A 15,933-nucleotide genomic window follows, 5' to 3' on the forward strand; every position below is an offset into this window, starting at 1 on the left:
GACCCCCTCCTTTCCTAAACTAGGTAAATCTTCACCAGCTGAGAGAAGTATTTTTCTAACTCCTTGTACAAGCATAGAGATCTGTGATTTTATTTCTTCTTTAAGTAGCAGTAACACAGCTGATGCGCTTGGACTAACAAACCATGTGCTTAAGTCTGTTTCTTCTTATGTTGTTGAACCTCTTACCCATATTTTTAATCTATCTATTTCAAGAGGTATATACCCTGATTTGTTTAAAATTGCCAAAGTAATCCCTCTTTTTAAGAAAGGTGACCCCAGATTAGTGTCAAATTATAGACCTATATCAATTCTCCCAATTTTCTCGAAATTACTTGAAAAAGCTGCGCATAAGAGGCTTTTTTCATTCCTGTTTACTGGTGCTTCAGTTGGAAGCGGTTCTGTTCTGTCTGATCACCAGTATGGCTTCCAACCTAAACTTTTTACTGCATGTGCTCTAGTTGACGTTACAGAATTTGTGTGTGTTAATATAGACAAGGGTCGTTGTGTTCTTGGACAATTTCTTGATTTTCGTAAAGCTTTAGACATGGTAGATCAGTTTGTCGTTCTGGGAAAACTGTCTCTACTTGAAACTTGGGAACCTGCTTGTGAATGGTTTAAATCTTACCTGTTTATTAGATCACAGTTTGTGTGTTACGATGGGAAATATTCTGATCTAGCTTCGGTTTCCAAAGGGGTACCTCAAGGCTCAGTTTTGGGACCACTCCTCTTTCTAATTTATATTAATGACCTTCCTCCATCTCCCAACCTTGATACCCACACTGTTATGTTTGTAGACGATAGTAATTTTTTCGTGGTTTCAAATGATCTGCCCTCTGCTGTTGCTAAGGCTCAGCTTCTGCTCAACCATGTGCGTGATTGGTGTGAGCAGAACGGGATGCTGTTGAATAGATCTAAGAGTAGCATTATTCATTTTCGAACCCCATACCACATGTATGAACCTTCCCCAACAATCTTTGATTTTTATGGTACTGATATAATTCCCCAGTGCTCTTGTGTTAAACTTCTTGGTGTACATGTTGATTGTTTTCTTTCTTTCAAAACTCATATTTCCTATGCGCATTCTATAATTTCTCGTCAAGTGTCTATGCTTCATCGTGCCAATCAATTTCTTCCTCCCGATGTAATGCTTTCTCTTTACTATTCATTTGTCCTTCCTTATCTTTCTTATTGCTGCACTGTATGGGGCAATACTAACTATTCTTCCCTTCGGCAACTCCGAACAGCACAGAATAGAGTGGTGAAGGCAACTTTTTGCCTACCCCAACTCTATCCTACAGCTGGTCTTTACAGTGATACAGGTCTAGATGCCTTAGATGTGGTTATCAAGAAGCAGAACCTAAAACTGGGTCATCGAGCCTTCAATTTCTCGCTTCTTCCAAACATCTTATCCTACTTTGATCTAGCATCAGCATGTAAGTGCCAGACTTTGCTTCGGAGCTCTGTTCACCAATTTCGGCTGCCTAAAAGGGTATCATCAGCAGCTCAGAGGTCACCAATTTATAGAGAAATTGCTTTTTTGGAACTCTATTCTCAGTGATCTTTTTCTTATCAAAAACTCTTCTTCCCTTTGCAGAAAAATATTCTCTAAGGCTTGAAGTAATTTCGTTTTCTTTTTCTTTATTTCTTTATTCATTTTGGTTTATCTATTTATTCCGCTTTACTTTATAGTTTTTTTTTCTTTTCTCCTCTCTCAATATGTTGAATGAGATTGAACCCCGCTGTTTAATAGTATTATTATTGGTTTGGATTTTTAATAAATTACAGGACATTTTCAGTTCAGATAAATTTAATTCAAAGGCTCTTGTTTAACAGCTTTTTTTTTTTTGTTTTTTTTTTTTTTTTTTTTTTTTTGATTTTTCTCGCATTGTGTTTATATTTTGAGATATGGTTGTATTTTTTTTTCCTTCCCTGATTTGTTTTGTGTGGATTTTGTGATTCTTACGAGGTCCTATACAAGCTATACTTCTTGGGACCTCTAGCGCTTAAGTGCATTTATGTATTTATTGTAGTATTTAATAAATTGAAATTGAATTGAATTGAAATTGAATTTGGAGTCTTAAAGGGGTCTGAAATATCAGACCCTATCCCCCCTCCTTAGAATATTTGAGAGATAACAATTTTACAGGGATCATTACTATTCTGTACTTATTGTTATAGAGATATTAAACTTGAATTTAGGAAACAGGGGTTGAAGGGGAAATGAAAATTTCCTATTTTCTGATAGCTCACCGCAGCACCAAGCTACCTGAGGCCAACACAGCTAGGGCTGTGGAGGCCAACTAGCCAACTAGGGCAATCACTTTCGACTATTAAAAATGACACTAGCTCTTTCAATTTCTAATCGAATGAGCCCTTTTTGAAGTTTCTACGACAACACTTTCTATAAAAACCTAATATGCCCCAGGGCAGAACTTACAACCCTTGCCCTGAGGGCTATGGGGGAGTGTGCTCCTTAAAAACATAATTTCTATCCGGAAATCAACTGCACTGAAGAAAATGGCTGTCTCAAAATTCTGATCGAATGTGTTTTGGGAAATGGTGGGTGTGGAAGGGGTGTTGGTTCACGTCCAATCACTTCCGACTATTAAAAAGAGCCCAAACCACTCCAATTTCCAATCGAATGAGCCCTTTTCCAAGTTTCTATGACAACTCCTTCGATACGAAGTGCCCTGGTCTAAAGGAAAAAAAAACAATAATAATACATTGTGCCAACATAGTTCTTTACTTAGGCAGCGCGATTGCGCTGCCTATGATTAAATAAAAAAAATACATGTTTTATAAACAGAAAGTAATGAGCGACATTAAAACTTAAAACGAACAGAAATTATTACATGTATAAAGGGGATTACCCCCTCCTTGACACCTCACTCTTTACGCTAAAGTTTTTTATTGCTTTTAAAAAAGCTTCCTATTTTTCTATTTAAACGACCCTTGTCTTTCAGGAGTCGTTCTTAAAGAATTAGGACAAAACTGAAACTTTACCGTAAAGAATGATATGTTGAGGAGGAGCGACCTCTCTCATATACGTAGTAATTTCTGTTCCTTTTAAGTTTTAATGTTGCTCCTTACTTTCAGTTGAAAAAACTTGTTTTTTTAATTTAATTTCTGATTGTTTTTAAGTAATGACTGGAAATATAGCCCCAATTCCACGTAGAAATCCCCCTCCCCTCGGAAATATCCTCTAGACAATGCAATCCCGGTGAAAATTTAACCCTTGACTATTACTCCACGCGTAAAATTGAGACGGAAAAGAGAAAGCAAGACATTTAAAAAGAATTTTGTATAGAAATTCTGGAAAATTCCCCCAGTATATGATTTTCCCCAACAAGCTCACCCCCTTGAAAATTCCCTCCCCATAAAACATTCCCCCGTAGAAAAACCTCCAGCAAACAATTCGCCCCCTCCCCACCCAAAATGTATACATACTTCACAATAACAAAAACTATGCGTAAAAAATCGGAAAATTTTATAACTTAAATACCTTTTCCCTGGGGCTGGGGGGGGGGGGTCATGTTATATCCAAGGGCAATGTTATGGGGGCTTTCAACTGTGATGAGCAAAATAGATATTTCAAAATTTTGATCCGACGACATTGAGAAAAAAAGGGAGCGGGAGGGGGCCAGGTTGGCCTCCAATCTTTTTGGTCACTTAAAAATGGCACTAGAACTTTTAATTAATTTTGAATGAGACCTTTTACGATATTATTGGACCACTGGGTCGATACAATCATCTGGGGGAAAAAAAATAAATAAACACGCATCCGTGATCTTTCTTCTGGCAAAAGATACAAAATTCCACATTTTTGCAGATAGGAGCTTGAAACCACTACAGTAGGGTTTTCCTGATACGCTGAATCTGATGGTGTAGTTTTCATTGAGATTCTAATAGTTTTAGAGTGTGTTTTTCCCTTTTTTCGGAAATCAGGCATATTTTCTCAGGCTTGTGACCTTTAATTGGTAAGACTAGACTTAATAAAACTTATATATTTAAAATCAGAATAATAAACCGATTCTTTTGATATATCTATTGGTATCAAAATTCCGTTTTTAGAGTTTTGGTTACTATTGGGCCGGGACGCTTCTTACTTACAGTTCGTTACGACGAACTGTTTCATACTACCCCGGCAAGTGATGCTGTCCACCTGATCAATCTTTTTGTTACACAACGTCACCTTTTCATCTTCACTTATTCCTTGCCTTAGTGACTTAGTCTTCTTAACATTTATTTTCAAACCTATTCTAGCACCCAAAACTCGCAAAACCTTTAAAAGTTCATTCATTTGGCTCACACTTTCATCTGGGATGCTTAAATCATCAGCATAATTTAAGTCCAGGAAAGTTTTTCTTCTCCATTTGCTTCCGTGGTCTCCCATTGGCTTTCCTGTGCTTCTTAAGACAAAATCTATCAAAATTATCAATATAAAGTGGATAGAACACAACTCTGCCTAACTCCTGATTTGATACGAAACTAGCTGCTTGCCTCATGCAATTATAACGTTATAAGACAGATTTCAAGCAGTTAAAGAAATTAATGACAGAATTTGTTCATGAGCTTTTCAGGATAAAAAGAAATAAAGGTTGAAACAAGCTTGAAGGTTCAGTCTATACTTACAGGCAACTATAAGGGTGGCATTTTTTGACCGTGCTGTGCCGACGCTATTTCGAGCTAAACACCAGTAAACACCACTATCTGATTCTCTTCGACTATGAGTGACGGCAAGAAAAAATAGAGCACCGCCAGGTAAGAGTATTCGATGGCTGAAAAGATAAATATTAGGATCATAAGCCACTGCACCGCCAGGTAAGAGTATTCGATGGCTAAGATAAATATGTTGGATCATAAGCCACTCACCCAATGATGGAAGGTCTCGAATACCTGAAACATTTCTCAGTGTTGAGCATCAAATAAAAACCTCAAGAAACGCCATCTACTACACACATTTAAGACACATACAATTTGATCATTTCTTTAGATCAAAAATGTCATGATAAAATGTCATGAAAAATGTTATGATATGTCTGATCATAACTTCTCTTTTAACGAATAGGTTGATTGTCTCCTCATCCGTCTTTCAGAGCTTAACTTTCGACAGCAAACCTCTTATTGAAGCAATCTTCTTTGACAATTTCAGATAAGCCTTATTTTTGGTATAAAAAAAAAGAAAATTCTACAAAGGATATTTATCTTATTCGGCTTTTCAAAAAACTCGATTTTTAGGTGAAAATAGTCTGAAGCAATACCAAAAGTTGCAAATAAAGCATGAATTTTTGCATTTTACAATTTTTTATGGTCAATGGGAAGCAAGGATTTAAGCTCAAGTTTGTTGGACATGAAATAGCCTCCTTATAAAGATAATCGTTTTCTTCCGTGATTAAAGTAGATTATTGCATGTTCGAAAACTATGATGGGCGAATAGACCAATACACCATGTACGCAGGTTTTCTTTGGAGTAGGTGAGGGGAAGGGGGAGCACTTTCAGGGGTGGTTAGAACTTCTTAACAGAAATAGCAAAATGAGTGATTTATCTTGAACATTAATGAAAATAAAAATATAACAACATTTATAAAAATGTCGGGATGTCAGAAGAACATGGGTTTATAATCTTTTTATCGATCGCAGTTTTAGATTTTTCTTTTTTTTAAATATACATGAAGGCTATCTAATGGTAGATTTGAAAATAGGCAGCAATCCAGAAATAAGTTTCTTAACAAATTTTTTTATCACTTATTCCTCTTTGATTCTGGTTTTCCATATTATGAATTATATAGGACCATAATAATTGTGCAACTTGACTCCTTAATTGTCAACATTTATCTTCATATATTGCTAATTCTAGCTCAATAATCTTTTGAAAGGTTAAGAAAAATGTCAATTTGGAAAAAGCAACAGCTTGGAAGAGAAGACAAGTTCACTTACTTTCATTCAAATACACATGAGGATAGGCACCATCCGAAGACTTGATGCAGATAGAACCACCTTTAGAATGTGGCTTGGCGGGTCGAAGGTGATCCCCGCACACAGCATGGCGTTTGGTTCCAACCCCCTCAAAACATTTTATTATTCTCGTAGTTTTACCATTATTTCCTATTGTTGTACTTGTTTTTTGTGTTTAAGAAAGCTTATAAAATTTCAAATGATAAATATTCAAATTTATTGCATTATGTCTCACTGTTTAAAGTAGTTAGCTCCTGCCTCTTCCAAAAACTAAAAAAATTACGCAGTTATCCTCGTGAGCTACTTCTTTTTGAGTAGAAACTTTCTTTTTTTAGTTTAGTTGCTTTAAAGTTCCGCATTTCCCAGCTCTTCTTAAGGAATTTAGAGTGCTTGCCTTTAACTTTTATGGAAATTTCCTGAGTTTACAATCATGCAGCTGTTGGAATTAATGACTTCATTCCGTTGTCCATAGAGAAAACCCATTACTCGTACTAATCAAAAGTTATGTATGTTTTCTGCATTTTTACCCATTTATTCAATCAGAGGCAGGTCTCTAGCACAGCCTAAGTAAACATCCATATTCCTTAAATACATTATTATTATTATTATTATTTCCCCTGGTCAATTCGTATGGAACGGTTGGTCGTAGAAACTTCGGAGGGGGCTCCTTTGACCGGAAATAGTAATTTTTTAAAGTTCCCTTCCCCTTCCGGTCTTTTTTTATTACCTGACCCCACCCTTATCCCCCTGAAAGAGGTATGGCATTATCCCCACTGTCCTTGGGGCAAGGGCTGCAAATAATGCACTTTGGCTATTGTCTACATGTATGTTTTATAATTGAAAAGAGGCTTTTATTCGATAGTTAGATATATTTGGTATTTGCTCAAAACTTTCAGCAATCGTTTTCTAGGTCAAAATGATTAAACATTTTTCTTGGAAGGGGTGGGGTAGGGAGTAAAGAAATGTACCAACTCATTAGTTTGAAATTAACGGCCAAAGGTCCTGGCTTTAAGAGAAACCAAACGTAGAAATAAAACTGTTCCGGGGCACGATTCCCACCCCAAAACATGGGGTCTAAAAAAGTGGTCGGCTTGAAACCTATATACTTAAGTCCTTGGTCTAAGACGACCCCTATACAGAAGGGAAAATAGAATGGAAATGCTGATTCTCCTGAAAATGGGGGTAAAAAAAAGCCAGGAAATGTTTAAAAACATTGTTATGAATTTGTCCATTGTTTGCATATAATATTTGCTATCAGGAAGTGTACACACATTTGGGGGGGGGGGGTATTTTGTGCTCGGCATGGTTTTCCATGGGGAGAATCTTCCGTTGGGAGGGAAATTTCCGGGGGTAACTGTCCAGGGGAAACTTTACTCAGAGGGGATTTGACAGAATTCCTACATGAAATTCTTTTTATTTGTCTTTCCTTATCTTTCCCATTACAGTTTTACACGTAGAGATGTTCCGGTGCAATTGTATGAGGGAGTTTTTCAACAGATTTGGATTTCCAGGAAAAAAAATCTGGGGAGGATTTTTGAATTGATAGAAAAAATGATTAGAAATCAAATTTTTTTCAAATGAAAGTATTCTAAGGAGAATTTTTTAGGCAGAATCGTCCGTAAGAAATTTTACGAAGGTAGAGGGGAATTTTCAGTGAGGAAGGAATGATCCGGAGAGAATTTTCAGGGGGTGTATTTTACGGGGTAGTAGTATTTTACGTGGGAGGAACTTTCCATCGAGAATTTTCCTGCAGGGGGAGGGATTTTCATGGAGGGTGAGCCAATTTTACCGGCATTATTTGAAAAATTATCAGAAATTAAATAAAAATAACAATTTTTTTTCGAATGAAAGTAAGGAGCTATATTAATACTCAAAACAAAGAGAAATTATTCTACATATGAAGGGGTTGCACCCCTTTTCAATACCCTGCTCTTTACGCTAAAGTTTGACTTTTTGTCCCAATTTTTTAGAACGACTCCTGAAACACAAGGGCCGTTTAATTAGAATAGGAAGCTGTTTTAAAAGTGCTACAAACTACACTGCCCCAGACATTTAAGGCTTGGTAGATGAGCTTATGAAATATAGCGGTTACCATGTTTGATACGATCCAAAAAAATAGGAATATCAGTTTTGATAAAGGAAAAGTCTCTTCCTTCAAGGAAAACTTGGAACTCTTCTATAATAAAAATAAAAATGACAAATATAGTAAATAGACGTTTTAGCCTCTGAGGCATAATCCTCTAGTAACCATAAATGTTTCTTAGAGAGGCAAATTATGTATTTAGCCTAGGGATTCTCATTTGACTAAGAGATGCTTTAAAATTTTCAAAGAAAAAGAAAGAGTGGTTAAAGAAGGAGAAGAGCACGCGTTGACCAAATTTACACTGTTGGATTATTAACTCAAAGGTTCTGAATTATCAAGCTCTTTCGATTTTAAGTTTTACTGATCAATAACAGACATTTGATTCAGATGATAAAAAAGCTTTAATGAAAGTCCTTTTCTTGTATGGTACACTTGATAACCACGTTAATGTGATTAGTGATATATGTGAGAAAAGTATTGCTGGGGTTAAGACAAGGAGCGAGGTTAGTTTGGTGTGGAAGCAGGAGTTAAGTAATGCAGTGAATTTATCCCCGTTTACATGGAGTTTTTACATTAATTTTATCCTAAGGAAGGTAATAAAAGCTACGGAAGGACAAAATATTTAATGGGAAGGTAAGACGGAGATGTCTCCTAGACGACTGCTCAGGCCACATTGTAGTCACACTTGTCAATAAAACCAAGTTATGCACGAGTACAGCGCTAATTATGTACACCGTGCATAATTCCTCAAATGAAATATTGCTCAATTTTCAAACATCGAATTCTTGATTGACCAATCAGAATCAAGATTTAAGCCATAGTTTTTTGAAACTAGAAAAAATGGAAGCTTGGAACAGCATTTGTCTACATGTAATAGAAATCTGACAAAAGTTAACAAAGACGTATTATTAGTAGAGAACAATTGGAAAAAAATTAATTTTGGTGTAAACTAAAAAAAAAGATCAATTTATTGCAATTTTAATTTCCGCTTCTGACATACATTTGTGACGGTAAAATAAAAAAAAAACATCTCATTCATAAAATGTTTCTTTTCAAACAGTTCGTGGTAACGAACTGTAAGTAGGCTAAGGAGCGACTCGGCTCAATAGTAACCGAAACCCTAAAAAACGGAATTTTGATACCAATAGATACAACAAAAGAATCAGATTTTAATTCTGATTTCAAATATATAGCTTTCATCAAGTTTAGTGCTACCCATCAAAAGTTACGGGCCTGAGAAAATTTGGCTGATTTTCAAAAAAAGGGGGAAAGACCCCCTAAAAGTTATAGAACCTTAATGAAAATCACACCATCATATTCAACGTATCAGAGAACACAATTTTAAAGGTTTCATGATCCCATCTACAAAAATACGGAATTTTGCATTTTTTGCCAGAAGATAGATCCTGAATGCGTGTTTATTCGTTTTTTTCCCCAGGGGTAACCGTATCAACCTAGTGGTCCTAAAATATCGTGGGAGGGCTCATTGGAACGAAAATTACAAGTTTTAGTGCCCTTTAGATGTGAAAAAAAAATGAAGGGCAACTAGGCCCTCTCCCACGCTCATTTTTGTCCCAAAGTCACCCAAACAAAATTTTAAGATAGCAATTTTGTTCAGCATGGTCGAAAATATTATAACTATGTCTTTTAGGATGACTTAATCCCTCGAAGCCCCCAGGGGGAGGGCTGAAAGTTATGAACTTTACCCAATGTTAACAAATAGTATTGGTTATTGGGAAGTATACAGAAGTTTTCAGGAGGGTTTTTTTCTGGTAGTGGGGGGGGTCGAGGGTTATGTTGGAGTATCTGTCCTTGAAGGAAGTTTTCATGGGGGAAGGGAAATTGCCATGAAGGGGGCGCCGGACTTGCCAGCATTATTGATTGGTTATTGGGAAGTATACAGACATTTTCAGGAAGGATTTTTTTCTGGAGGGGGGGGGGGCTGGAGGAGGGGGTTACTCTGGATAATACTTCCGGGGAGGATGTTTCTTTGGGGTAAAGGACATTTCTATGAAGGGGGCGCCGGATTTCCAAGCATTATTTAAAAAACGATCAGAAATTAAATAAAAAAAAAACAAGTTTTTTCAACTAAAAGTAAGAAGCAACATTAGAACTTAAAACGAACAGAAATGATAACGTATATGAGGGGGGTCTCCCCCAAGTCAATACCTCGCTCTTTACGCCACAGTTTTTTTTAGTGCTTTCAAAAGAGCTATCTATTCTAATTAAACGGCCTTTGTGATTCAGGGGTTTGTGAATCAAATTTGTTTTTAACTTTTTACGTGAAGAGCGTGTTATTGACTAAGGGGAGAACCCCCTCATATACGTAATAACATATACGTAATAAAAAAAAAAACAAGCGATACGGCTCAATAGTAATCAAAACTTTTAAAAACGGTATTTTGATGTCAATAAATGTATCAAAAGAATGTGTATATAATGCTGATTCTAAATATATAAATTTTATTAAGTTTAGTATTACTCATCAAAGGCTACGAGCCTGAGAAAATTTACCCGATTTTTTAAAGAGGGGGGGGAAACATCCCCTACAAGTGAAAGAATTTTAATGAAAATCACACCGTCAGATTCAGCGTATCAGAAAACCCTAATACATAGGTTTCAAGCTCATATCTGCAAAAATCTGCAACTTTGTATTTTTTGCCAGAAGAAACATATACGAATATAGAAGTTAGTTACGTAAGTTAATTTGTAAATTACGTCCTAATCAAATTTAGAGACATCCATTTAGCAAAAGAAAAGTTAAATTTTTATGCAAATTTTGTTTACTTATTCAATGACGGTGAACCAAAATAAAAGCTGCATTAACTAAAAAACGATAAGGAATTAAATAAAAAAAACAATTTTTTTAAACTGAAAGTAAGGAGCGACATTAAAACTTTAAACGTACAGAAAGTATTCCGTATATGTAAGGGGCTGTCCCCTCCTCAACGCCTCGCTCTTTACGCTAAAGTTTGACTCTGTCTCACAACTTTATTTTTTAAAACAATAAAAAAAAACTTTAGCGTAAAGAGCCAGGCGTTGAGGAGGGGACGGTCCCTTTCATATACGGAATAATTTCTGCTCGTTTTAAGTTTTAATGTCGCTCCTTACTTTCAGTTTAAAAAAACTTGTTGTTTTTTTTTATTTAATTTATTGACAGATGTGACTATGGTGTGGCTCGGGCATAAGATTATACAGATGTTTTGAGTGTCTTAGATAAAAATATAAGCGAAATGAATGAAGTTTTGGAAGTTTCTATGTTTCAGGATTAGAGAGAAGGTTTAAAAACAAATGTTAAGACAAATCAATTGATTTAATAACTGGTAAGTCAGGATGAAGAGATGAGGTCAGGTAACAGGCACTAAAAAAAAAACAATCAGGAAGATATTATAGATTTTTTCCAAAGGAATTGTCTGTATTATTTGAACGTATGAATAGCCAAATTTTAGCAAAGAAGAAGCGCGGAAAATGTGAGCTGATTCCACTTTCTGGTGATACTTATATCATGTCTTACATAACATTCATTTTTACGGGGGGAGCTTATGGAGCTTACATGAGAAGCTACCAGAGCTTAACTTTGAAAATAATTTTAATGGGCCATGAAATGACTTTTAAAAATACATACTTCGTATAAAGTTTCCCATTATAGAGAAAGGTGTTCGAAACCTCTTACCCTCCCCTTGGCTATGCCACTTAGTTATCTGTTTCTATTAAAATTGGAAAGGATAATAGACAGAGTGAATTCATTCCGGTTCTTTGTTAATTTGTACTCCTTCAATCGCTCCTTAGAAAGCTCATTATGTAGTTGGTAATATAATCAATTATTCATTTTCTGATTTATTCTTTAGTAGTTCGGAACTGGTCACCCAAATGCCAAAGGGATCAATAATTATCCAATTTGTTTGACATTAGTTAATGGTCCTTAGGCAAAATAAACATTTAGGGAATTCAATATAAAACCATCGCTGGTTTCCACCTTGTCCAGAAACATTCTTGAGTAACATAAAAATGCAAGTGTTCCTGTATCTATTGACAAAAGAACAAGAAAAATCCGTGACGACAAAGAGAAGCAAAGCGATTATGTTTCCAACAGTTGGTAAAGAACTATAGGTAAGTCTCAGTATCGCCCAAAACACAAAAAATGGCAATTTGAAGAAGATATATATATATATATATATATATATATATATATATATATATATATATATATATATATATATATATATATATATATATATATATATATATGTGTCTATATATATATATGTATATATATATATATATATATATATATATATATATATATATATTTTTTTATATATATATATATATATATGTTTTATATATATATACATGTGTATACATATATATATATATATGTATATATATATATATATATATATATATATATATATATATATATATATATATATATATATATATATATATATATATATATATATATATATATATATATATATATATATATATATATATATATATAGTGTCTTTCAATGTATTGCAACAATATCGACATTAGCATTCAGTTAAAGTTTTAACTGAATAGCCTTATCTATTTCTGAGATATTGCAGATGCACCCTTTAGACAAACTGCATGCAAACTGATGTATTATGATTCAGTCTAACAATCCCTGAAAATTTCAACTTAATACTGTTAGCCGTTCTGGATATGCTAGAGGTTTGTCTTCTTGACAACCCGGATGCACATGTGTCCTTTGATATTTATTTTAACGTTCACTTCTTCTTTCCTTGGAAGTTTCTACTAAATACACTAATTTGTTTTTGAGATATTTCGGATATTTCATTTTGAATACCCGAACACACGTAGTTTCTTTTGATTTAGTTCAACACATCCCTCAATATTCCCTGAGAGTTTCGTATTAATACCCTTAGACGTTTCTGGGATATTACAGATAAGCCCTCTCGACAACTTGGATCCACATAGTGTCTTTTGATTTTGTCCAACATCCCCTTCAACATTCTCTGGAAGTTTCAATTTAATACAATTAGACAGCTCCGCTCTTCCGCAATGTACAGGCTGTTTTAATCCCAATAGTGAGGTTCCTTCAGTTAATCCTCAGACTCACAACAACCTCTCCTCATTAAACTAAAAAAATCAAATTAATTGAAAGAAATATTTTAATTCCAAATTTCATCTAATTTTAATTATCTCCAACTTTCCGACCATTAACTAACTATTTCTATAAACTGTTTTTGAAAGACTCAAGGGAGCTCCTACATCGCAGCTCTTTTTTTAATATATTTAATATACATAAAAATACAAAAAAAAACATTAACCCTACCAGAGAGCAGAGCTCGTAAGGTTGGGTGTGTAAATAATGGGATATACACAAAACAAAACTTCTCATAATAATAATAATAATAATAATAATAATAGCAAAAGTAACTTAATTAACAAAAAAAAACAATGACAACAAAATCTTAGAAAACAAGAAATAAAAGAAAAGAAGGGAGCAAAGAAATTCTTAGCAGGAAGAAAATGCTGGGCAGCAAAGAAATGCTGGGCAGGAAAGAAGTGCTGGGCAAGAGGGGCATGGAAGGCCGTCGCACCGTGGATCCAAAACAAAACACACAAAGAAAAATATCATTAATTTTAAAAATTCCATCATTAAAGGTAAACAAAGATTAAAAAACAATCTTTAATAATTGCTTTTTTAAAAACAGCTGAGATTTTTGGGATTGATCAATCTGAGTTTTATCATTTAGCTTATATTTATTCGCAATGAATGGCATTAGGTAACTAAGTGAAGCATGTGGAATGTGTCTAAGCATATGTCTAAGCTCTTGTGGAATCATGTTCAAGAGTCATAACAAATGCCACATCTGAGGGAAAACGTACTACTGGAAATCAGAGTCTCACCTGACGGTCAAAAGCGGGTCACAGAAAAAAGCGGATCGTGTCACACTTTACTTATTCTTAATTTAGTAATGTCAGTCGGTTTTTTCTGGCTTTCTTTTTGCAAAATAGATAGGACGACAACCTGGATAGGAAAATTCAAATTCTGTTAATAATACAACAATCAAACGCAAAAACCTCCATGAAAAGGGCCTACGATTATATAGGTTCAGTATTGACCGGGGTTTTGAAAAATTATTTTTGATTTATTAATAAAAATTATTTCAATTTTAATTAGTCACCTTCTTGAATCGCCAGAATTAGGAAATATTGTTTCTCCGTCCTTGAACCAGGTAATCATTGGGTCAGGATTTCCTTCAGCTTTACATTGCAAAGTAACCGGATCATTTCGTGGTACTATCGTATCTACTGGATGTTCTGTAATTCTGACTGGTCTCAGTTGACCTAAAAGAGCGATAAAATGAGTTTTGTTACTGATATGCCAGCATATTTTCAAGTTTCATAAGGAACACAGTTGCAAAATGGGTACTGGTTGGAGAACAGTGTAAATAGTCTCTCCTTTCAAGAACTCTTATAAAAGAATAACAACAAAGGCTATGGGAGCACTATGTTACCTTATACTTTGCGGAGACATATAGCAATCTCCATGTTATTTGCGGAGACATATAGCAAATACCATGTTATTCTAACAGACATATAGGAAATATCATGTTATTCTACGACGCCCCCGTACCAAACAGGTTTTTCTGGTAGGTAAACATTTCTACAGGTCATTACACCTTTCAAAGAGACGGGTTTTCTATTGTGACATCGATTTTTTGGAGGTCAAACTCATGGATACATGTTTATTTATTATTTTTTTTTAAACTGGTATTTTTTCAATGAAGCCCATAGCACTTTGCAGAAACCCGTGAATGTAGGACTGAAAGTCCAATTACTAATAAAGTTAGTGTGACCGCCATTTTTGATCTGGTTAAGTGGGTATAATCTGGTTTGGTTTGTTATTGCGAGAGGATTACTCAATTTACATCTTAGTGTTAACTGGGCAATGACTAAAGGAACATTTGAAGGTGGAGAAAAAAAAAGGGGGTAATTAGCGATTGGATAATTTTAACAAGAAATGACCGAAAAGTGTTTTGGAGGAGATGGAATGAATGTGTACTGTATAATACACAAGTGATGATTTGCAAAGTGTTGTCAATTTTAAATAGTTTAGAAATAAAAAAATTAACAAGAAATGGCTGAAAAGTGTTTTGAGGGAGTTGAGTTGCACGAGGGTTGACTTGCATGAGGGTTCAGCTACATACGGATTCAGTTACACGGGGATTAGTTAAATGGGGTCGAGTAGCACGGAGGTTCAGTTGTACGGGAATTTGGTTATACAGGGGTTCAGTTACATGGGGGGTTCAGTTGCACGGGGGGTATCCCTTTTTCGAAAATCAGGCTCCCTGATTTCAAAATCCCTTTTTCTTCTGAGGCTTGGAGTATTTGGTGGCTAGATATTAAACGTAATGAAATTTATATAATTGCAATCTGCATAAAAACCCAATTCTTGTCAATTGTTATCAAAATTCCATTTTTGAGTTTTGGTTACAATTGAGCTAAGTCGCTCCTTCATTATAATTTAACACTATGAACTATTTGATAAAACTTATTGGGCTAACGTCCTATTTTTAATTAACCATGTAGCAAGCCGGAGTTTTTGAAGCACGATTCACGCTATTAAAGCTTAGTATTTCTGAGTCCAGTTGATATGAGCACCATTTTAGAAAATTCTTTTTTTGGGGGGAAGCTTTTGGTTCCTTTACGTGTACTTAAAGGACTGAAATACCCTTATAGGAACTAGAACTTTTTATCTTCCATGAAAATATTCACAAGTATGGTATTACTTTTTCTATCTTCCACTGAAAAATTTAGAATTGAACTTTAAATTTCTTTATGTCTTTGTGAAATAAAGAACTGAAGTGGAAGATTTTTATTTTCTCTGGATAAATTA

The 15,933-nt window shown here is 34.8% G+C and overlaps 1 protein-coding gene across 2 annotated transcripts in view; it reads right to left on the reverse strand.

Annotated features, from left to right (window-relative positions):
• LOC148954039 (roundabout homolog 2-like) overlaps window positions 1–15,933 on the reverse strand; it is a 386,920-nt gene that overhangs the window by 342,702 nt on the left and 28,285 nt on the right. For both annotated transcript variants that reach the window (XM_089085754.1, XM_089085755.1), the window contains exons 2-3: window positions 14,219–14,381; window positions 4,633–4,778 (exon numbers count right to left, since the gene is read on the reverse strand). In XM_089085754.1, coding sequence (XP_088941880.1) covers window positions 4,633–4,778; window positions 14,219–14,381 — 309 coding nt within the window. The remainder of the gene's footprint in view (window positions 1–4,632; window positions 4,779–14,218; window positions 14,382–15,933) is intronic.

The sequence above is a fragment of the Artemia sp. Qi Xiang Cuo genome, chromosome 3, assembly GCF_049724085.1.
Source record: "Artemia sp. Qi Xiang Cuo chromosome 3, ASM4972408v1, whole genome shotgun sequence".
NCBI lineage: Eukaryota > Metazoa > Arthropoda > Branchiopoda > Anostraca > Artemiidae > Artemia > Artemia sp. Qi Xiang Cuo.